Consider the following 20,141-nt stretch of genomic DNA (forward strand, 5'->3'; position numbering starts at 1 on the left):
GACCAATTCTAGATAAAGCTGAATTGAGAGTTTGTACAAAATTATTATTAAGGCTTAGTTTGGGAGAGCTTTTTTATTATTTTTAGGCTTTTTTGGGACAACTTTCTTACCATTTCTTAAAGCAATTTTATAATATAAAATTTAAAATTTTTGTATAAAAAAATTGATTTAAGAAGCAATAAGAAAACCTTCCAAACGGAGCCTTAAAACGGAATTTTAGTACAAAAATAAAAAATGTACTACTAAAACTCCGTTTTAAAAAGCAATAAAAAAGTCGTCCCAAACGAAGCCTAAGATTTTGTTTCAGACAGCTTTTTTAATGCTTCTTAAAGTAAATTTTTAATGCAACTTTTTAAACTAAAAATTATGTACTAAAAAATTACTTTAAAAATAATAAAAAAGCTATCCCAAACAAAGCCTACGTTTCAAAGCTAATTGGTGCCATCTTCATCATAATATTCATTTTATTTTAGGAAAACTATTAAGGCTGAGTTAATTATGAAAGTAACATTTCTTGCATTTTTATCATAATCATCTGATAAATATTCAAATCAAATTATGCAATTGGGTTACATTGGGACAAGTCAATCGAGCTAAAAAGTTGAATTAAACAAAATTCTTTATTTGGTCGCATATGTTGTAATAAGTACTCTAAGGCTTCATTTGGGACCGTTTTCTCATAGATTTACCTTTAAAATTTCAGTCACAATTTTTATTTGACCTCTATTTTTACGTCACTTTCAAAAAAGAAAAGTTGAACTGCGAAATTTCTTTCTACAAAAATTTTAAAAATTACTTTTTCTAAAGCAACTTTACAAAACAGAAAGAAATCCGTCTCAAACGAAATCTAAATAGATGATGTTGATGTGTCATAAAAAACAAGAAAGATGCAATATTCATAAGATGATGGAGCTTATACTAAGCCAATCCATTTTGTTGAGATGTATACGAACATGATGATTGATTTATAATTTCATTCTCAATGCACAAAGATCAAAAAGAATATTGCATAAATTCAAAAGCATTATCTATATAAAGAACTTTTATTTGATTAGAAATTGAACTTTAATTTCTTGATAGAATAAATGGAATTGATAAGACCTCATATCGATATTTTATTAGGTAGATGCAAGTGACTCTAGTATGGTCATCAATGAATGAAATGAAATAAGAATCATTGTGGAAAGGGCAATAGATCTATGGACAAGGAATATAACATAGAGAACATTATCTAAGATCAAAGAGGAAAGACGAACATATTCTTTCCTTCCTTGGGACCAAATGAGAACCAATAACAGTTATAGCAGGTGGGAGAACAGTCAATGAAGGGGACGAGAATAATTATTTACATGACATCTATATATGGGGAAATACAACCAATAGAGAGAGAAAAAGTTAATACTACAAATATTCTCAATTAAGAGAATAATTTTCATAATAATGACAAAATATTCTAATTCTTAACTTTCCAATCTGAAAGATATCAGCCATAACACAAGCATCACAGCAGAGAAGTAAAAATTATCACCAATTTCTGGTTCATAATGAAGCATATAGAACATGACTGGCAGTTCTTAATTCTTCATTTACAAGGGTACCACAAAAATCTGGACAGAAATTAAACAGGGAATTCCTTGCACAAATTGCAAAAAGAAACTCCTGAAGTGATAACCCCACATTCTTATTTCCAGGTGTTACATTCATTGATTGAATCTTATGACAAGAAAAACACAGATCTCAATGTAAAATAGAAGGTGATAGATTATCTCTTATAGAAAAGTTCAGTTAGAAATGGCTTATAGGCAATAGTTGATCCACTTATACAGTAACTGTACATGGAAATGCATATATACTTCATCCCAGCTAAACATATAGTAGGTTACGATCCTTTAATGCTCTCAAAATAAACACTTGAGAAAAATACAAAGCATTTCATAGCTTGGAAGAACAAGAAGAAAACCTGTACAGAATTGAAAATACGAAGGCAGCTTCGTATGCTTTCCTCCTTCAATCATCAGAATGACAGGTCCAATATATCAGCCCGCTGCAAGGATTAAACCAACTGAGCCCGAAAAATTCATATCACAGTAAACGCATTAATGAAATCTACATATTCTAAACTTCCCATCTTAACAAGAAGCATTTCTGGGAGAAGCCATTTCAGGCTGAAGAAATACAAATTTGATACCTGATCAATATCAAGACACATTGCAGAACACCAGCAACACCAGCCCATAGAGAGTGACCTTTATCAGTAAGTGCATCTTGCACCAACAAACCAACAGCTGCTGCAAGGGAAACGAAGGATATAACATATGCCAAAAATAGCCAAAGCTTCAACCTGCAATAACAGAAACAGGGAAATATTTGTCAGCAAGACATACCACTCAAGAACTGCCTCCTCCTAGTTTATATGTTGACAAAGTACAGCACTCGATCAGATTTCGTTAGATAATTTAACTATAGTTCACTAAGGCTCAATTCGTTTAAATGGATAACTTGCTTGGTAAGATTATTTTCTCAAGTGTTTCATAAAAGAGAGCATATTTTAGATATGTCAAGTCTATTGTTCAAAGCAACGGTGAAATAGATGGGGGTATTATTAGAAGATTTCAAGTTAGATGGTTGAAGTGGAAGAATGCATCAAGTCATTAAAAAGAGAGCGCATTTCAGATATGTCAAGTCTATTGTTCAAAGTGATGGTGAAATAGATGGGGATATTATTAGAAGAATTCAAGTTAGATAGTTGAAGTGGAGGAATGAATCAGATCTACTTTGTGACAAAAAAGTACCCCTCAAACTTGGGGAAATTTTATAAAATGATTGTGGACCTACAATGCTTTATGGTGCAAAATGTTGGTCATTAAAAGAGAAGCATAAAATTAAGTATTGTAGAGATAAGGATGCTCAGTGGATGAGTGGCTTTACACTTAGATACAAAATGTATAACGAGTTTAAACGTGAAAAAGGTTGGAATAGCTCCAATGGAAGACAGAATTATAGAGAATCATCTTATATGGTTTCGTCATATAAAACGTCGGCCTTTTGATAACCTTGTTAGGCGAGTAGATGTATTAGATTCGGCCTATGTTAAGAAAGGTAAAGGCAGACCTAAAAAGGCTTGGTTAGAAAGTATTAAAAATTACCTTTTTAATAGATTTAAATGAGGATTTGACTCTTACTAGGACACAATGGAGAAAAGGATTCATGTAGCCGACCCCATGTAGTATGATAAAGGCATGTTGTTATTGTTGTATCTAAGAGACATTTCCTACCCACGTTGTGCATGTACAAATCACTTAAATCTATTTTCGATCACTATATCTTCACCATATGTCATTACAACATCTTCTCTAATATACTCATTTTTTAATTTATCATCCTATTGCCGCATTCATTTTAGAATTCTCACTTGAATTCTTTTTCATGATAATCATTGGTACCTCCTCCCTTCATCACCAATAATCTTTATCAACATATGATCTATTTATAAACTCTCTTAAAACCCTATAGCAATTCACTTAATACAACTAATCATCTTAGCCCATGTCAAGTTTGGCTCAACTAAAGAATTTCAATTTACGTCTCATAGTAACCTAAGTTGAAGGACTAATAATTTCTCACCTTTCAAAATTTCATTACCTTATTTTAAGATTATACTTTCTTTTTATTGTTACCTTTATGATATATAACCCCTACCCTATGTTATATTATCAATTTCACCTTGAATCACAATACAATTTTTTCAAGAAGATTTTTACTTTCTTCCAAGTAAGAAGATTCTATTTATGATTTGATAACTCCACAATTATAATCAAGTGATCTTTAGTTCATATCTCTCAATAACCTAAATAAAAAATTAACAATTTCTCACATTTTAAATTCTACCACTTTATCTCAAGGATATAACTTCTTTTTATTATTTATATTAAAATTTTAAGGCATAATTTCGTAACTACATTATACAGCCAAGATTTCAACTAGAATCACAGTACAATCCTCGCAAAAAGATTTTTCTTTCCTTCTAAACAAGAAGAAATTTATTTGTGATTTGAGAACTACAATTTTGCAAGTAAACAATTTTTTTCTCACTTGTGCATGATATTGCAATATCATATGCTACTGCAAAATGAGATAAACTTCTCCGATTGTATTTCTATGTCTTATTCCATTCACCACGAATCATCCCAAAGCTCATCTTATTAAAACTTATATGCTCATTTATATCACCTCCAATAATTATCATTTCTTCAGTAAATATATGTTGAAGTGGTTAAGCTATCTCTCTTCCCAATTTTGATTTTTTAAATGATTTCCCAACTTGATGAAGCATGTTCATTGGCCACTTTCATGATTTCCTTACTGACAAATATATAAATAGTAATCAACCTAGCACCAAGACAATTAAAGATTAAGGAGGTATATTAGTAAATTCATAAGTTTGGGGTCATATACCAATACAAATCATTATATAAAAATAAGGGTGCATAGAAATAGATATGCTATTTTGAGAATGACATATCACGCATAGCATAGAAAACAATATTTTGGAATCAGCAAGGATTCTTCAACATGAATGTATATCATTCAAGAGTTGAAAGCCTCCATTTGAAGTATGCATTTTTAGGAGACGAATCAATCTTATCTATTATTATTTCAGACAACAGTATATGTTTGTCCCTTTTTTTTTCTTGTTCTAGTCTTCCTGATAAAATATTTCTGCTATAGTAAATGAATTTATTGCATCGTCAAAAGAGTTTGGAGCCTAAAACCTAGTTGGATACAACGATCAAGACAATCCTTCAAGTAAATTAAGAAAATGCGTAGGCTTTGTCTCATTTAGGGCTTGTTTGGATGCAACTACAATTTAAGTTAAGTAGGATTTCGTAAATCCTCTAATTCCGGATTTACTAAATTTTGAGAGGGTTAAATCCTGAAAGCCGTTTAGTAAGAAATATGTTAAATCTTGATAAGTTATGTGAGATTGTTTGATAATGCTATTCAAGATTTAAGACAGTTAACTAATATTACATTTCTATTTTAAATACGAGTTACTTATATATTTAATTTTAATTAATATTAATAAATTATAATTATGAATATTATAATTATGGTGCTATTTTAATAAGTATTTTATTTCTACTTATTCTATGAATTCTAGAGATTGGGAGAGTGCGATCCTCCTCTCGAATAGAGGATCCTTGTATCTTTGCTATTTTCCTTTCATCTTCTAGTAAAATACAAGTTCTTACTTCGTGTTTCTATCGTTTTTCTCGTGTTTTCCCACTGTTTTGGCTGATTTCATGCTGTGGACAGCAGTTTGCTGTGAGATCTTTGGCTAAAGTGATTAGGAAATACTTGGAATCAAGTATTTCCTATCAATTTTCCTCTTCTATATTTATTCATTGTTGTTTTGCTTCGCGTGAAGTAGAGTTGTGAAAGAGTTGATGCTTCTCCGCCACTTTCGACAACGTTGTTCCTGTCGGATGGGAGGTCACGTCAGGAGTTCACTGCAAAGGTGACGATATTTGTCCCATTCGCGTGCTTCTTCGATTAGATTAACGAAATATCCCCACAAAATCAAATTTACAAAATTCAGGATTTAGAGCAAAAATGGAGAAAACGCCGTGAAGTAGAGATTGGACTTACTGTGAGATTTAACTTTGTATTTTTTTGTCGTTTGGCATGATTTAGCTCAAATCTGGCCTAATCCTACATACAAACATGCCCTTAGGAAGTCACGTTGTTTTTAATCTCAATGAATTAAAACTAATGATAACATGCAATCACTTATACAAGTTAGCATACAATGTAGGTCATCTTCCATAGCTGCCTAGGCTATCACTAACAAGGCAAAGCCATCACATACTATAGCAATAGAATATGGGCAGAAGAAACCTGATGCAGCCTATTAGAACAACAATAAATAATAAATATTATGTATCTGTGTTACAATTCTTGATAGCCTATAACTAAGCTACACGTGTATTACACCTGGTTCTAGTCTATTTAAACATCTGTCTGTACACAGAACAAGGCAACGAAAATAAGATAGCTACCTGACTTGTCTTTCGTCTTTCTCTTCATCTTGTTCTTGGTGTCTTTCTTCTCTGCATCACTCATACAGGATTTCTACATGGCATCAGTAGCGGGTTGAATCCTTGGACAACCCATCAATGGCGTCGTCGGCTTCCTCTTCGTCGACCACCGCTCTAGCAACAACCACGAGAACAGAGAAATCATCTCTTTATCCCTCCCTCAAGTTCATCATCTCTCACCTCAAAACTCTGGTTCCACATCAACTATCAACGAACAACTATCCGATTTGGCGACATCAAATTCTCAAACACTTCAAAGCAAATGGGTTTGAGACGTTTCTTGAATCATCTACGACCGCCAATCAGCTCCAGCAAAATCAAGAATCCGAAAATCTTGATCCAAATCTGGCAGATCCAAATCGGATTCTCACCGACCAGAACCTCGCGGCCGCAATCTGTTCCACCATTTCCGCTCCCGTTCTACCCTATGTAATGCATCTTGAGACAACCTCGGAAATCTGGCAGGCTCTCCAACTTCGATTTCAATCATCGAACAGGTCCAAAGTAATTCAACTCAAGAATGAGTTGCACAATGTCTCGATGAAAAACATGTCTATGCAAGCCTATCTCACTGAGATCAAGACAATCATTGACAACATCGCGTCTGCAGGCTCAACAGTTGATACGGAGGATATCATCTTACACATCTTGAATGGTCTTCCATTCGCCTACCAATCTTTCAAGACAGCCATCAGAACTATGCAATTTTCACTTAAACTAGACAACATGTATGCTCTTTTGATCAGTGAAGAGATGCACATCCAAGCCGATAATTAGCGGCAGGTTCCTCCTAATGACGTGCAAACCGCTCTATACGCTACTCGCGGACGTGGGCGTCGCTGTCGCGGACATCAGTCTCAACAAATCAGCTCCAACACAAAACCTGCCTCCAAACCTTCAATCTTCTGTCAAATATGCACGAAGAGAGGACACACTGCGGACATCTGCTGGCACCGCCTCAACGCCAGCTACACTCCACCAAGACCTCAAGCTGACAGCAACAATGCACTTCTTGCAACCACCGACGCGACAACCACAGACTGGTACCTGGACTCAGATGCTTCGTCTCATATGACAAATCGGTCTGATAATCTTCGCCAAGGCACGGCATACCCCAGCTCTGATCAGGTTATGGTTGGGGACGGACGATCAGTTCCCATTGCTCATATGGGCACGGTCTCCTTCCCACACCGGATTGTAAGTTATCCCTATCCAAACTGCTTCACATACCGTCCATTTCCCACAACTTAATCTCTATATCGAATCTTGTCGCCGATAATCAAATATCTATAACATTTACTCCTAACGATTTTTCGCTTAAGGATTTGCAGACATACAAAACGATCCTCAGCGGTCCCTGTAGGAACGGTCTCTATCCCATTTCTGTCCAGAATTCACCAACCCAGCAACAGGCGATGTCGGCGATACGAAGCAAACACATCAACTGGCATGAAAGGCTTGGCCATCTTCATCTTCGCATTCTCCAAACGATCTCTCGCAACAACCCTTCTTTACACATACCACACATTTATCCTATTTGTATTTCATGTAAACTGTGCAAAAGTCATAAACTAGAGTTTATACAGTATGTAAATCGGGCCACAAAACCGCTAGCTCTTCTTCACTCTGACGTGTGGGGACCTTCTCCGGTCATCTCACAGCAGGGTTTCAAATACTATTTCATACTTGTGGATGATTTTTCTCGGTTTACCTGGATATTCCCAATGGTTTTTAAATCTGATGGTAGCAATTTGCTCACTAACTTCATTATCTATATTGAGAAACAAACAGATTATAAAATAAAAATAATTGCACGGACGGAGGCGGGGAGTACATCAATCACCATATCAAGCATTTCCTTCAAACCAAAGGAATACAACACCAATTCTCGTGCCCGTACACGCCCGAACAGAATGGCGTAGCCAAACGCAAACATTGGCACATCGTGACCACTGCAAGAACTCTACTTTAGACAGCTGCAATGCCGCCATCACACTAGCCAGAAGTTATCTCTACTGCAGTCTATTTCATCAATCGTCTACCTACACCGACCACGAACAATCTTACACCTCTTAAACTCATGTTTAACATCAATCCAGATTACTCACACTTACGAACCTTCGGATGCGCCTGTTTCCCGCTTCTCCCACCGCACACTACACACAAACTTCATCCCAATTCAACCACCTGCGTCTTCCTGGGCTATTCATACAATCAGAAAGGATACAGATGTCTTAATCAAGACACTAACAACATCATCATCTCACGGCACGTTCAGTTCGTTGAAAATATGTTTCCGTTTAAACAACAGCACACCAACGTTCAACCTCAACTGAATGTGCCGGCTAAGCTTCTACTACCTGTGTCTCAGGTTCAAACCAAGGCGTCATCTCCCAAACCTCCTAACATCACTCCCTCCATGACCAGTCAATCTTCATTGGCTAATAACAACACTACTGATCCTATCATCGATTCGTCACTTCATACCTCCCGCCCTGCTTCACATCCTATGACCACTCGGCTGAAGATCGGGTCCTTAAAGCCTATCTGCCATCTCAACCTGCTTCACCAAGAAGTCCAACTTGATCAAAATCCTGATCCAACTACATACACGGAAGCAAGCAAATCTATAGAATGGAGACGGGCAATGGCAGCAGAGTTCTTTGCCCTTCAACAACAGGGTACGTGGACCCTAGTTCCACCTCCTCAGAACGCATCGATTCTAGGCTGTAAATGGACATTCCGCAAGAAATTCAACTCCGACGGCTCCGTGGCAAGATTCAAAGCTCGCTTGGTGGCTCAATGGAATCACCAAGAATACGGGCTCGACTATACCGAAATCTTTAGTCCGGTTGCGAAACTTCCAACCATTCGCATTCTATTCACTGTCGCTCTTCACCGTGGCTGGCTCATTCAACAATTAGACGTGGCCAATGCTTTTCTCATGGCCATCTCAACGAAACGGTCTTCATGCGACAACCAAAAGGCTTCGAGTACGCAATTCATCCAGATTATGTTTGTCGCCTTCGCAAAGCCATATACGACCTTAAGCAGGCTCCGCGGCAATGGTATACAACATTCACCAATTATCTCCTAAGCATCAGCTTCTGTCATAGCAAAGCCAACCCATCGCTTCTTCTCTTCCAAAGAAATCATACACAAATATTTCTTATGGTCTACGTGGATGACATTCTCATCACAGGAAATGACGAATCCACCATCTCTGCTATACTCGGCAACCTGAACTCCCAATTTCAGATGAAACATCTTGGACAAGCCAGGCAGTTTCTTGGCATTCGCATACAACATAGCAAAGATAAGTATTTCCTCTCTCAATCATCTTATGCGTCATCTCTTCTTCAACAGTCTAAACTTAAAAAATGCAACCCCCTTGCTAACCCCTCATGTACGAAACAGCCGCAACAATTTCAGTCGGATACCAACCTGAACGATCCAGCAACCTACAGGCGTCTCACAGGTGCTCTGCAGTATCTAACCATAATGCGCCCTGATATTGCCTATGCGGTCAACATCCTATCCCAACATATGCACAACCCGGAATTACCTCACATTTATCTACTCAAGCGCCTGCTTCGGTACATCAAAGGAACGCTACGGGCTACCAATCTCCAAATCAGACATGCAACTTTGCACCTTCTCGGACGCAGACTGGGCGGGAGACCCGATCACTTGTAAATCGACCTCTAGCTACTGCACATTTCTTGGCGAAACGCTCGTGTCATGGACAGTCAAGAAGCAGACCACCGTCTCCCGATCCTCAACGGAATCGGAGTACAGGGCACTTGCAGCGGCCACGGTGGACACCATTTGGCTTAAAAGACTACTAGCTGATTTCTGCATTACTCAAGATGAGCCAATTGATGTCTATTGTGACAACATGTCGGCCATTGCACTAGCAAACAATCCAGTATTCCACGCCCGTACAAAGCATATTGAGATCGATCATCGCTTTATTCGGGATCACATTTAGAACAAAATCATTAGATTACTACCTATCAATACAGTAGACCAACTGCCGATATTCTCACGAAACCGCTCCCAACGGCGAGATTCAAGTTGCTTCGCACCAAACTCACGATCATTCAAGATCCGTCAATTTGCGGGGAGATATTAGAACAACAATAAATAATAAATATTATGTATCTGTGTTACAATTCTTGATAGCCTATAACTAAGCTACACGTGTATTACACCTGGTTCTAGTCTATTTAAACATATGTCTGTACACAGAACAAGGCAACGAAAATAAGATAGCTACCTGACTTGTCTTTCGTCTTTCTCTTCATCTTGTTCTTGGTGTCTGTCTTCTCTGCATCACTCATACAGGATTTCTACATGGCATCAGTAGCGGGTTGAATACTTGAAGTTTTGATGTTATTTTGAAAATCCTGCTAATCTATAAATGTGATTTCTTGTTGTTACGTAATCATTCGTCTTCTAATTCTTGAACTTCACTTGATTAAGCATAGAGTTTTGGTAGCAAGTTATGATTCAATATTTCTATTAATTTTTAAGTGCAATTCTCATTTCATTGCATGATTGATTCACATCACACAAGCTCGGATGATCCATTCTCTAGGTTCTCTTTTTGGGAGCTTCAAGATACAATAACATGAAGTTTCAAAGACATGGATATATGTCGAATTATTAGAGTTTATGTAAGAGATGCAGGGTACAGGATTCCCCATAAACATATTTCCCCATGATTAAAAACATCATAGAATCAATGCCTAAGAACAATCTAGATTGAGAATATCGAATACAAATTAATGATTGGAAGTTAGGCCTACAAGTGGGGGCAATCAGCAATGGATGGTCAACCAAATGAAAATCCTATGTTCTCATCATCGAGCCAACCTTATGGACTTGGTCAACCAATGACTAAATGCTGGAGGCAAAAATCTTCCAGAGAACTGATTAGCAACCATGGGTTATCTTACCCATATATCTCAAGTAGACCAAGGTGACAATATGTTGACCAATATAAGCTCTCCGATGAAGAAACTCCTGAGACCATATTGGTATGATTCATGATGGTTTAGAAGTTCAAGAACAAAATATTCCAGAATTAACCAATAGTTGGGTCTTCTATACACAGACTTTGAAATAAATGATTCATAAACCTTCAGCTAAGGCAATTTATAAGCATTGTAAACAAATGCCCTTGCAATCTTCAACTCTTCTTAACAAAACATGGAATGATTTGTATGAGCGTATACCTAAGCTTTTACAACAACAACATCAAGCCTTTGTCCCACTACGTGGGTCAGCTACATGAATCATTTTTCTCCATTGTGTCAAGCTAAAAGTCAAATTCTCATTTAAATCTAATAAAGAAAGATCATTTCTAATATTTTCTAACGAAGTCTTTTTAGGTGTACCTCTACCTTTCTTAACATAAGTCAAATATAATACCTCTACTTTCCTAACGGGGTCATTGGAAGGCCGCCGTCTTATGTGACCAAATCATCCAAGGCTACTCTCTCTAATCTTATTTTCCACTAGAGCTACTCCAACCTTTTCACGTATATGCTCATTTCGTATCCTATCTCTAAGGGTAAAGCCACTCATCCAGCTGAGCATCCTCATCTATACAACACTTAACTTAGTATTATGCTTCTCTTTTAATGGCCAACATTCAGCACCATAAAGCATTGCAGGTCTCACCACCATCTCAATGAATGTTACTATGGAAGCCATGAGTCTTACATGTTAACTTTTGGAAATAATGTTAACTTTCTTATAACATATGCATACAACATACATTTTTTTCTTATATAAAATTTATGCTAGCACCTTAGTTCATTAGTTTCGAACTGTGGCGAAACCTAAATTCAAAACTGTTTGTGTGTGTTAAAACCAATTCCTTCGTCAAGCTCGCTTTTCTTCCTCAAATTGCCTAGGTTTACGTAATTTTTTTGTTAGATTATTATCCATGAAAATAGCAGCCAACAGAAACAGGAGGGATCCATTGTTGTCACATGAATCCCCAGCTACTGTCTTTCGACCAGAAGAAACAGAAGGGGCAACAAAAATGTAAGGAACGGGGCAAAATACGAAACAAAGACAAATCCATGTAGCGCCGAGCGAAGGAAAATCCGAAAGAAACTGACCTCCAGTCCGACTCCCCGTAGGGAGAGTAATAATCGTACGCAATCTCCTCTTTCCGGACACAGTTGAACATGAGAGCGGCCAGCGAAGCAAAGATCCCTGGGAATTGGAGCCCATCAGGAGCAAACCTAACCATAATAATCTCCAGGAGAGAAATGGAAGAGCGAACAAAAGAAAGAGATGGGGATTTGATTCAGGGTACCGCCGTACCGGGGAGATAATGGAGGAAGGAGATCTTAACGTCACTGCAGATGACGGCATCGACCCAGAACCACCAACCGGCGGAGAACACTGCTCCAGCGGCTCCGGGACCAAAGATTTCCCATAGCATCGAACAGTTATTGTCCATCGCCTTCCTCCTCTACCTCGCGCGGAGACGAACGGCGAGGGCTACTCTATTTGGCGAATGTGAAGATTAATCCAAATATATAACGGAATAAAATGTATTGCTTTATTAATAAATATCAGATGTTTTACGATGATGTGTAATAAAATTAACGGTAACCTGTGTCGTCTATGGTTTAAATGAAATAAAAAATATATATTATAATGATAAAAATTTTACCTTTTTATAAATGAACTTATTTGAGAATTTTTTTTAATTAAGCATATATATAATTCCAATACTATCAATTATGTCATAATTAAAATGGTAATATGATTCATATGACTGAATTTTGTGAGATATTTTATTGCAAGTATTTAGAATTTAGAATTATTTTAAATGCAAAGTAAAATAAACTCAATAGTTTTTTTTTTTTTAATTGGCTATAAAATAAATTTTTAATGTTATTTTCTGTTTGGATTGTTGTAAATAAATCATTTTTTTTTTGTGGTGCATGATGGGGTTACGTTAGTTAGTTGACATATAGCGTAAAACTTATTGAATGATCATTACATGGTTTTTTTTTTGCTTGATGTTGATGTTGATGTTGTTGTTGTTGTTGCTGCTGCTGTTGCATGGTGCATGGTGGGGTTGTGGGATTACCAATTGCGAAATCAAAAGCAATCATAGAAATATACCAATGATGACTTATTATTCACACATGTGAAAGCCAATAGGGTTACTGTTTTGATTGAAAAATATTTAATAGTTTTGAAAAATAAGGGTCTGGATCTATCTGGAAGAGACCTAAGATCTAGAATAGATCCTAAGGCCTAGATCTAAAAGAATCCTAGGGATCAGATTGATCATAAGATCTAAGGTCTGGATTAATGTAGGGTCAGGATTGGTCCAGGTGACCTCATACAAAAATGATGTCAACAGTTACATAATGTCACAACCTAAATTGAAAAAAAAGAGTATTTTTTAATCTCTTATTTAATTTATCTAAGCTTCTATAAATTATCAATGTAGATCAGTTCAACAGAAACAAATATAAAAATCTTATACATCCAAATCTTTCACTATATTCATTCCTTGAAATCTAATTTATCATAGTTATGATATCACTTATAACATTGATCTATTTCGACAAGTTCGTAACTATAAAATAATAAAGTAAAATAAGGAAATCAAAAGAATAACTTGAAAATCCTAACATCCTCACTCCATGGGTCTTGACATCTTCATTGACCTATAATCAATAAAATCTACATAATAAGCTTACAAAGCCCAACAAAATCAAAAATAACTAATGTTTTTAGTGCGTGGACTTAAAAATCAATGTGCATGATCATCTCAATCATTATAAAATCAACACTCATTAGTATATACGATAAACACTTCATAAAATCACTATAACAATCAACATGATCAATAGACCGAAAGTATCACATTAAGCATATGAATATGTCAACATATAGAAAAACCAATATATATATATATATATATAACAATGTCGGGTGACATAATAAAACATATGTCAATTATCTATTAATTATACTCATGCCAATAATTCTATCGATTTTATCAATTATTATGTCATGTATCAATGTGTCATGTAAATGTGTTGTATCAATATGTCTAACATCATCAATCAGTGTCCTTTTCATATGTTATTTCATGTTATGTCAATCTTAATAATGTTTATATTAGTTCTATAACAATTTTATATATCAATCAATTCATACATTCCTATATAAATACATGTAAATATGAATATAATTATGAATAGCAAGGTAGAACATCTAGTTAATTACATGATATTTTTTTGTATCTTATATTAGTATGAAGTGGCAGGTGTTAAGTTGCTATATTGTAAGAGTCATCACTCATGCATGTCTAAATATCATGTTCCCTTATGACTTTGTATCTTGTATCTTATATTGGGATTATATCACAAGCCATAATTTAAAAGAAAGTCCTCGGCCCACCCTCTTGTACAAATATGTTCCTTCAACCAACTTAAATTATTTTACAACGAGCCAGCCTTTCTTGCAATGTCATATTTGTATTATATCAGTTATATCATTTTCTATGCAAATTCAATATCGTGTATGAAATGCAAACCAATAAATGAAATACAAGAAAAATATATACATTATGCAATTACTTTAGAAAATAATAACTATCAATATATAATGTAAAATTTAATAATATTACAGTCATAATGCTCATAAGAATCATATATATAATATAGGAAAAATTACATGAAGAAACTGCGTTCATTCAGGAGAAAATATATTTGTATCGATTAGGGAAAATTAAATTCACCAAACTCAAAGCAACTAAAAACAAATGTAGTATTTGGGTTATCTACTATGAGTAGAAGAAATATCATAATGGAATTGATGGATGAAAATGAACCGAACGGCCTCTTTTCTTCCTTTCCTTATCCGACAAATCAAGCAAATAGGGATGAGGAGAAATGATTGAGTGGAGAAATTTATATTAATTTTTTTTTTTCAATACCCAGTACTGCAGTGCTCCCAATCTGGCATCATAGAGCTGCATGCCTATCCTAGAGATACCATAGAACAGAGAGTTCAATGCTATGGCAAAGCTTTTTCGGTGTCGTTGCATTCTCAAACTAGGGGTGTAAGTGAGCTTTACTTATCTGTTTGTGTGCTGGATCTTCGTACAATGCTAAGACGTTAAACTAAATATTTCTCTACCGTCGCGAATACTCCAGGACGCAACATATTTAAACTTAAAAAATGTTTTCTCGTGAATTTAAGAATTGTAATTCTTCTTGAACTGTTGGTTGAGAGCTTTGATTACCAACTAAGAGATTTTGAGTTCGAGTATTGTGTATGTGTTGTGTGTGAGTTTGCCTTGATTGATCTAAATGTCCCCCACCCCCATAAATATAAGTCAACTTCAATGCTTCGTTCATTATATTTAAACTTAAAAAATGTATGCTCATTAAAATTTTAACTTGAATTTTTTTAATAAAAAGTAAACAAATTTATGTCATCCTAATATTGAAAGAAATATATGATCACAGAGTCAATTACGTGGCAATGCAAAGGTACCATCAAGTAATATTATTGCACTCATCTTAATGCATCTTGAAATTACAAATCATACATGAATTTCAAAGTGGAGAGATCAAAAGCTATTATAGACGAACTTTTATTACGTTCGGTGCAAGGACGTAGAGGAACGTCCGATCGGAGGCAATTTCCCGTCCAAAAATTAGGTATTTGCTCGGTACAACTAGGTATTATTTGATAATAATGAAGAATACCGTCCTCTAAAGACCAATAACGAGTTATACCGAGCTGTACCGAGAAATACCGAGTTGTACCGAGTTTTTCTGGGAAAAACTCGGTACAACTTTGGTATAACTCGGTATTGGGTCTTCAAATGATGGTATTCTTCTTTATTGTTTGATATTGCTCGGTACAACTCGTTTTTTGGCGGGAATTTGCCTCCGACCGGACATTCATCTACGTCCGGTCAGAGGACGTAATAATTGTTCATTATAGACATGGAAGTCATATAGCTGACGATATATAATTGTATCGTTGTGATTTCAATCATTGCATTGATAAGATTGGCATTTTCAATTTTTCATCAATGCCTCATCAAAATGATTAAATTTATTCAATTATAAATTGAAAATGTTCAACATATTAATTTAGTTTGGTCTTTTTATTTTTTTTTTAATTTGAAATTATTGTTAAATCATAAGATTAAAGAACTACTATATAAAAAATTAAGATTTTTTAGAGGTCTTTTTTAGCGCTTCTTAAAATAATATTTTACCAAAAAAATTAAAATTTTTTAATTAAAAAAATAGCATTAAGAAGATTTGTAGGGGGAATTAAATAACCCTAAATTAGTATTATATTCAACTTTCTTTTTGCGAACCAAAGGCTTTAGTGCCCTAGGAACCTGCAAGGCCAAACCGAGTTATTTACCTCATAAGCATCCACAAGTTCTCTGCTTTCCCTTCAACTTCCCATGGATCGCCCATCTGCCGGGCTGCGACGGCGCACCACGGCGGATGCGGGTGACTTGAGAGATTCCGTAGCTGCACCGCCGCCTCAAGAGCTGCGTCACCCGAGGAAACGCAAAGGGTTCGCAGTTTCCAAGATGAAGAAACCGTCGAAGGTCTCCTCTTCGTCTACATCGATGGCTTCATCCACTACAGAACATCATCAGGGAAGACAAAACAGGAACCTTAATTGTATGCTCGAAGACGATTTCCTGGACCTTGCTCTTTCGCTGGGCATGTCCTTTGCTGCTGTTATTTCCCAGGTTTGTCTCTCATCTAGGGTTTTGTTACATCTTCCTTATTTGAAGACTGATAAAGACTCGTTTTTGATTAAATGCAATGGTTTGGTAGTTGAAAATGAGGTAAACAATGGAAACTTCTTCGTTTATTCTACGACAACTTGACTTGGATGTACAGTCAGATGATGGACTAAAATTTCGTTGTTTGATCTATTTGTAGAACATATCTTAGTACAGTCTTGGATTATTGACGTTTCATTAGGGGTCTGGCATTCCAATTACGGCCATTAAAGTCTCCTCTAAAAAAACAGTCCTTTGGTATATCCATCCACCCATTGCACCCGGCTTCCTTTAATCTGTCCGCACATACAAAATTAGGTGAAAATAGGGCTTTTTCTACTGTTATGTGACTAGTTGATGTATAATCAAATGATACTTAGATTTGTTGCCCGGACCTTGTCTCCCATATGTGGAACGAGTCTTAGTTTAAAATCGGAATATTGGATACTGAAGTTCCGTATTGGCCGGCCTTCGAATTAAACTATTTAGGGTATTAATATACTGTGCTATCAGAAGTAGCTGTCACTATGTGACTATGCCATCAGATGATGAACTGAGATTTCTTAACTCACCCTAAGGAATGATACTTAGATTTGTTGCCCGGACCTTGTCTCCCATATGTGGAACGAGTCTTAGTTTAAAATCGGAATATTGGATACTGAAGTTCCGTATTGGCCGGCCTTCGAATTAAACTATTTAGGGTATTAATATACTGTTCTATCAGAAGTAGCTGTGACTATGTCATCAGATGATGAACTGAGATTTCTTAACTCACCCTAATCCCTAAACCCCAACCTATGTATAACTGGTTTTAATTTACTCAGAAAAATCTTTGATTATTGACATTCCTGTTTGTGCCTTGCCTTTCAATTGAACCATAACTCAGTGTTTAGGGTACTGTGAAAAATTGATGTGAAATTGCAATTAGACGATGAACTAAGACTTCTTCATATGAACTCTTTATACTTACACTCACAGTGAAATCAAGTGAACTTTTCTATACCATTCCATGAAAACTAGCGGTTAATTTGCAATTAGATGACGCACTTAGGCTTCGTTACTTACTTTCGCTAGACCTTGTATCCAATGTTTAGAATGGGAATAAATTTAGGCAATGAAATATTGGATCTTCACGTTCCTGTAGGGGCATTCCTTTCCAATTAGACTATAATTCAGTGCTCACTCGGTGAAGGTCTACATATCTTTGTTCCTGCTTCTGCATTTAAGAAGATCTCCACGTAGCATTTCAGAAATAGTGCACTAGGGCTTGATACCCTTTTACAATGCTAAATAGAGCAGTTTCCTGCGGCGCCACGTTGACGGCCCATGACACCACCAGCAAGAGTGGTAATCATGCAATATGTTATTTGGACCATTTACTTGAGCAAAAGAAAGATCATTTAAATTGTTATTAGTTAGAAGTTAGCGAAGTCAAATATTGTATATATATTGTCTCCTTTTAATTTTTTTATTTTATATTTGCTCTGGTTGTTGATTGTTCCTTCGTGTAATGCACAATTAAGATTGGTGATTGAAACAAAAGGTGAACAAATGGTTATTGTTTGTCCAGATATTTATCCTCATTGAATTCAGTAAAGAGTAAAATCTCAAATCCTTTCCATGTAAGTTAAGAGTTACTTTTTCTCATGAGAAATGATTTCATTAAATATTAATACATTTATTCATATTCACACAATATTTTCTTGTTCTAAATAGCACTGTATATTGTTTATAATATATCAAGTTTGGGCCATGACTTAACCTTCATTAAAAAGGTTGGGTTCATTTCAGTCTAACATTTTCTTGATTTGCAGTCATCAAAATTGCAGTAATCTGCATTATGACTCCCCTTTCTCTGATCCAATACCTTGACACGATTGGATTGACTTCTTTCCTTTATAGTATGTGTAGCAAATTTCTAGCGGGCTAGAGACTAGATAACGGTGGCTATGCTTCCGAAGGTTGAAGTTCTCAATGTCCAATTATAAATTATAAAAGAGCATTGACCTGCTAGTGTAGTTATTATACCCCAAAGAACGACAAGTTTGAGAAAATCTTGACCACTATGAGGAATTTAGAATCACTCATGGTAGGGGTGGTATTCACTTATTCAGGTAGTGGAGGAGAGTTTACAATAGTGGTGAAAGAAGAGTTTGAATCCTTGCTTCCACAGGTCTGCAATTTTATGTAAGATGAGGTGCCAAAATTCAATTATCACTTGTTTATATAATTTGTTTGTCGGATGACTCGTTAATCTTCAACATGTACTACCTAAATTTACTTGTGTATTGTAAGTTTATTTCTTTTTACCACATTCTCTTTTTCACATTCACTAGGGAAAACCCATTAGCTTGCTCTGCTTCAAGGATATATGATGAGGGTGGGGTGGTGAGGCTTAGATCATTGATATGATCAATTGGTGGATGTGGGAACTCTTCTAAGATAATTGGAAAAGTTATGGTTAATTTGGAAGAGTTAAATTGAAGGTGAATATAAGGCTTAAGGGGTTTATGTAGTAAGCCATAATTCTTGCAATCTGCCCAAAATATATTATCAATCTTCTTCCCAATGATTTTTCCTCTACAACACTCCAAATCAAGGAAACTTGTACTTGCTTTGTAGGAGAGGATGTCTCCTTTAATTTTGGAGAGTTTGGTAAGGGTTGGAAAATGTTTGGTGAGTTAATTGTACTCTGAAAGTAGTTGATGTCAGTTATGTCCTGAACTGACCAAGGTTGTGGATTTTGTTTTGGATTTCTATAGATCCGGTGGAATTCAGAAATTTCACTTGGAATAACTTGAGGACATCCTCTAGAATTGATCTGGAAGCTATTAGATTTTTTTTTGTGGGGTTTTGATATATTTTTTGTTTTGCTTTGTTTTGTTGACTGGAAACTTGTTACGTTACTGAAATAGCAAACAAGAAATTGGGGTGGAGTAGATCTCCTGAAAATTGACTTGAATAATCCTAAATAAATTTAAGGTTATTGAAACATAGGATGTGTATTAAAGATCTAGAGTTTGAGTGGGATTTTATGTAGTCTAGATTGGTCAAATGCTTCTAAGAGTTTAATTGGTCTAGCAATTCCAGAAAACTTGGTCAACCCTAATTATGGGGAATTTACTTGGATTAAGGGGATGGAATGGGATTTAAGATTTTTCTAAGATGGATTACCTGAATTAGATGGACTATAGTGACCTTAGCACCCTAAATGAAAATAAAGATTT

At 35.7% G+C, this 20,141-nt stretch overlaps 2 protein-coding genes across 2 annotated transcripts in view; one reads left to right on the forward strand and one right to left on the reverse strand.

Moving 5' to 3' along the window:
• Positions 1-1,737: 1,737 nt before the first annotated feature.
• LOC110115312 (transmembrane protein 50 homolog) lies at positions 1,738-12,640 on the reverse strand. Its single transcript, XM_020848505.2, has 4 exons — positions 12,441-12,640; positions 12,233-12,329; positions 2,189-2,341; positions 1,738-2,044 (listed from the first exon to the last, which is right to left on the reverse strand). Exons 1-4 carry the CDS (start codon positions 12,577-12,579, stop codon positions 2,008-2,010), a joined length of 426 nt encoding a protein of 141 aa, XP_020704164.1. The 5' UTR covers positions 12,580-12,640; the 3' UTR covers positions 1,738-2,007.
• A 3,836-nt stretch (positions 12,641-16,476) lies between these two features.
• LOC110115355 (protein CPR-5) overlaps positions 16,477-20,141 on the forward strand; it is a 10,380-nt gene continuing 6,715 nt past the window's right edge. Inside the window, exon 1 of the mRNA XM_020848574.2 lies at positions 16,477-16,878. Within this exon, the coding sequence (XP_020704233.1) occupies positions 16,582-16,878 (297 nt within the window). The 5' untranslated portion in view covers positions 16,477-16,581. The remainder of the gene's footprint in view (positions 16,879-20,141) is intronic.

This window comes from Dendrobium catenatum, unplaced genomic scaffold, assembly GCF_001605985.2.
Source record: "Dendrobium catenatum unplaced genomic scaffold, ASM160598v2 fragScaff_scaffold_586, whole genome shotgun sequence".
NCBI lineage: Eukaryota > Viridiplantae > Streptophyta > Magnoliopsida > Asparagales > Orchidaceae > Dendrobium > Dendrobium catenatum.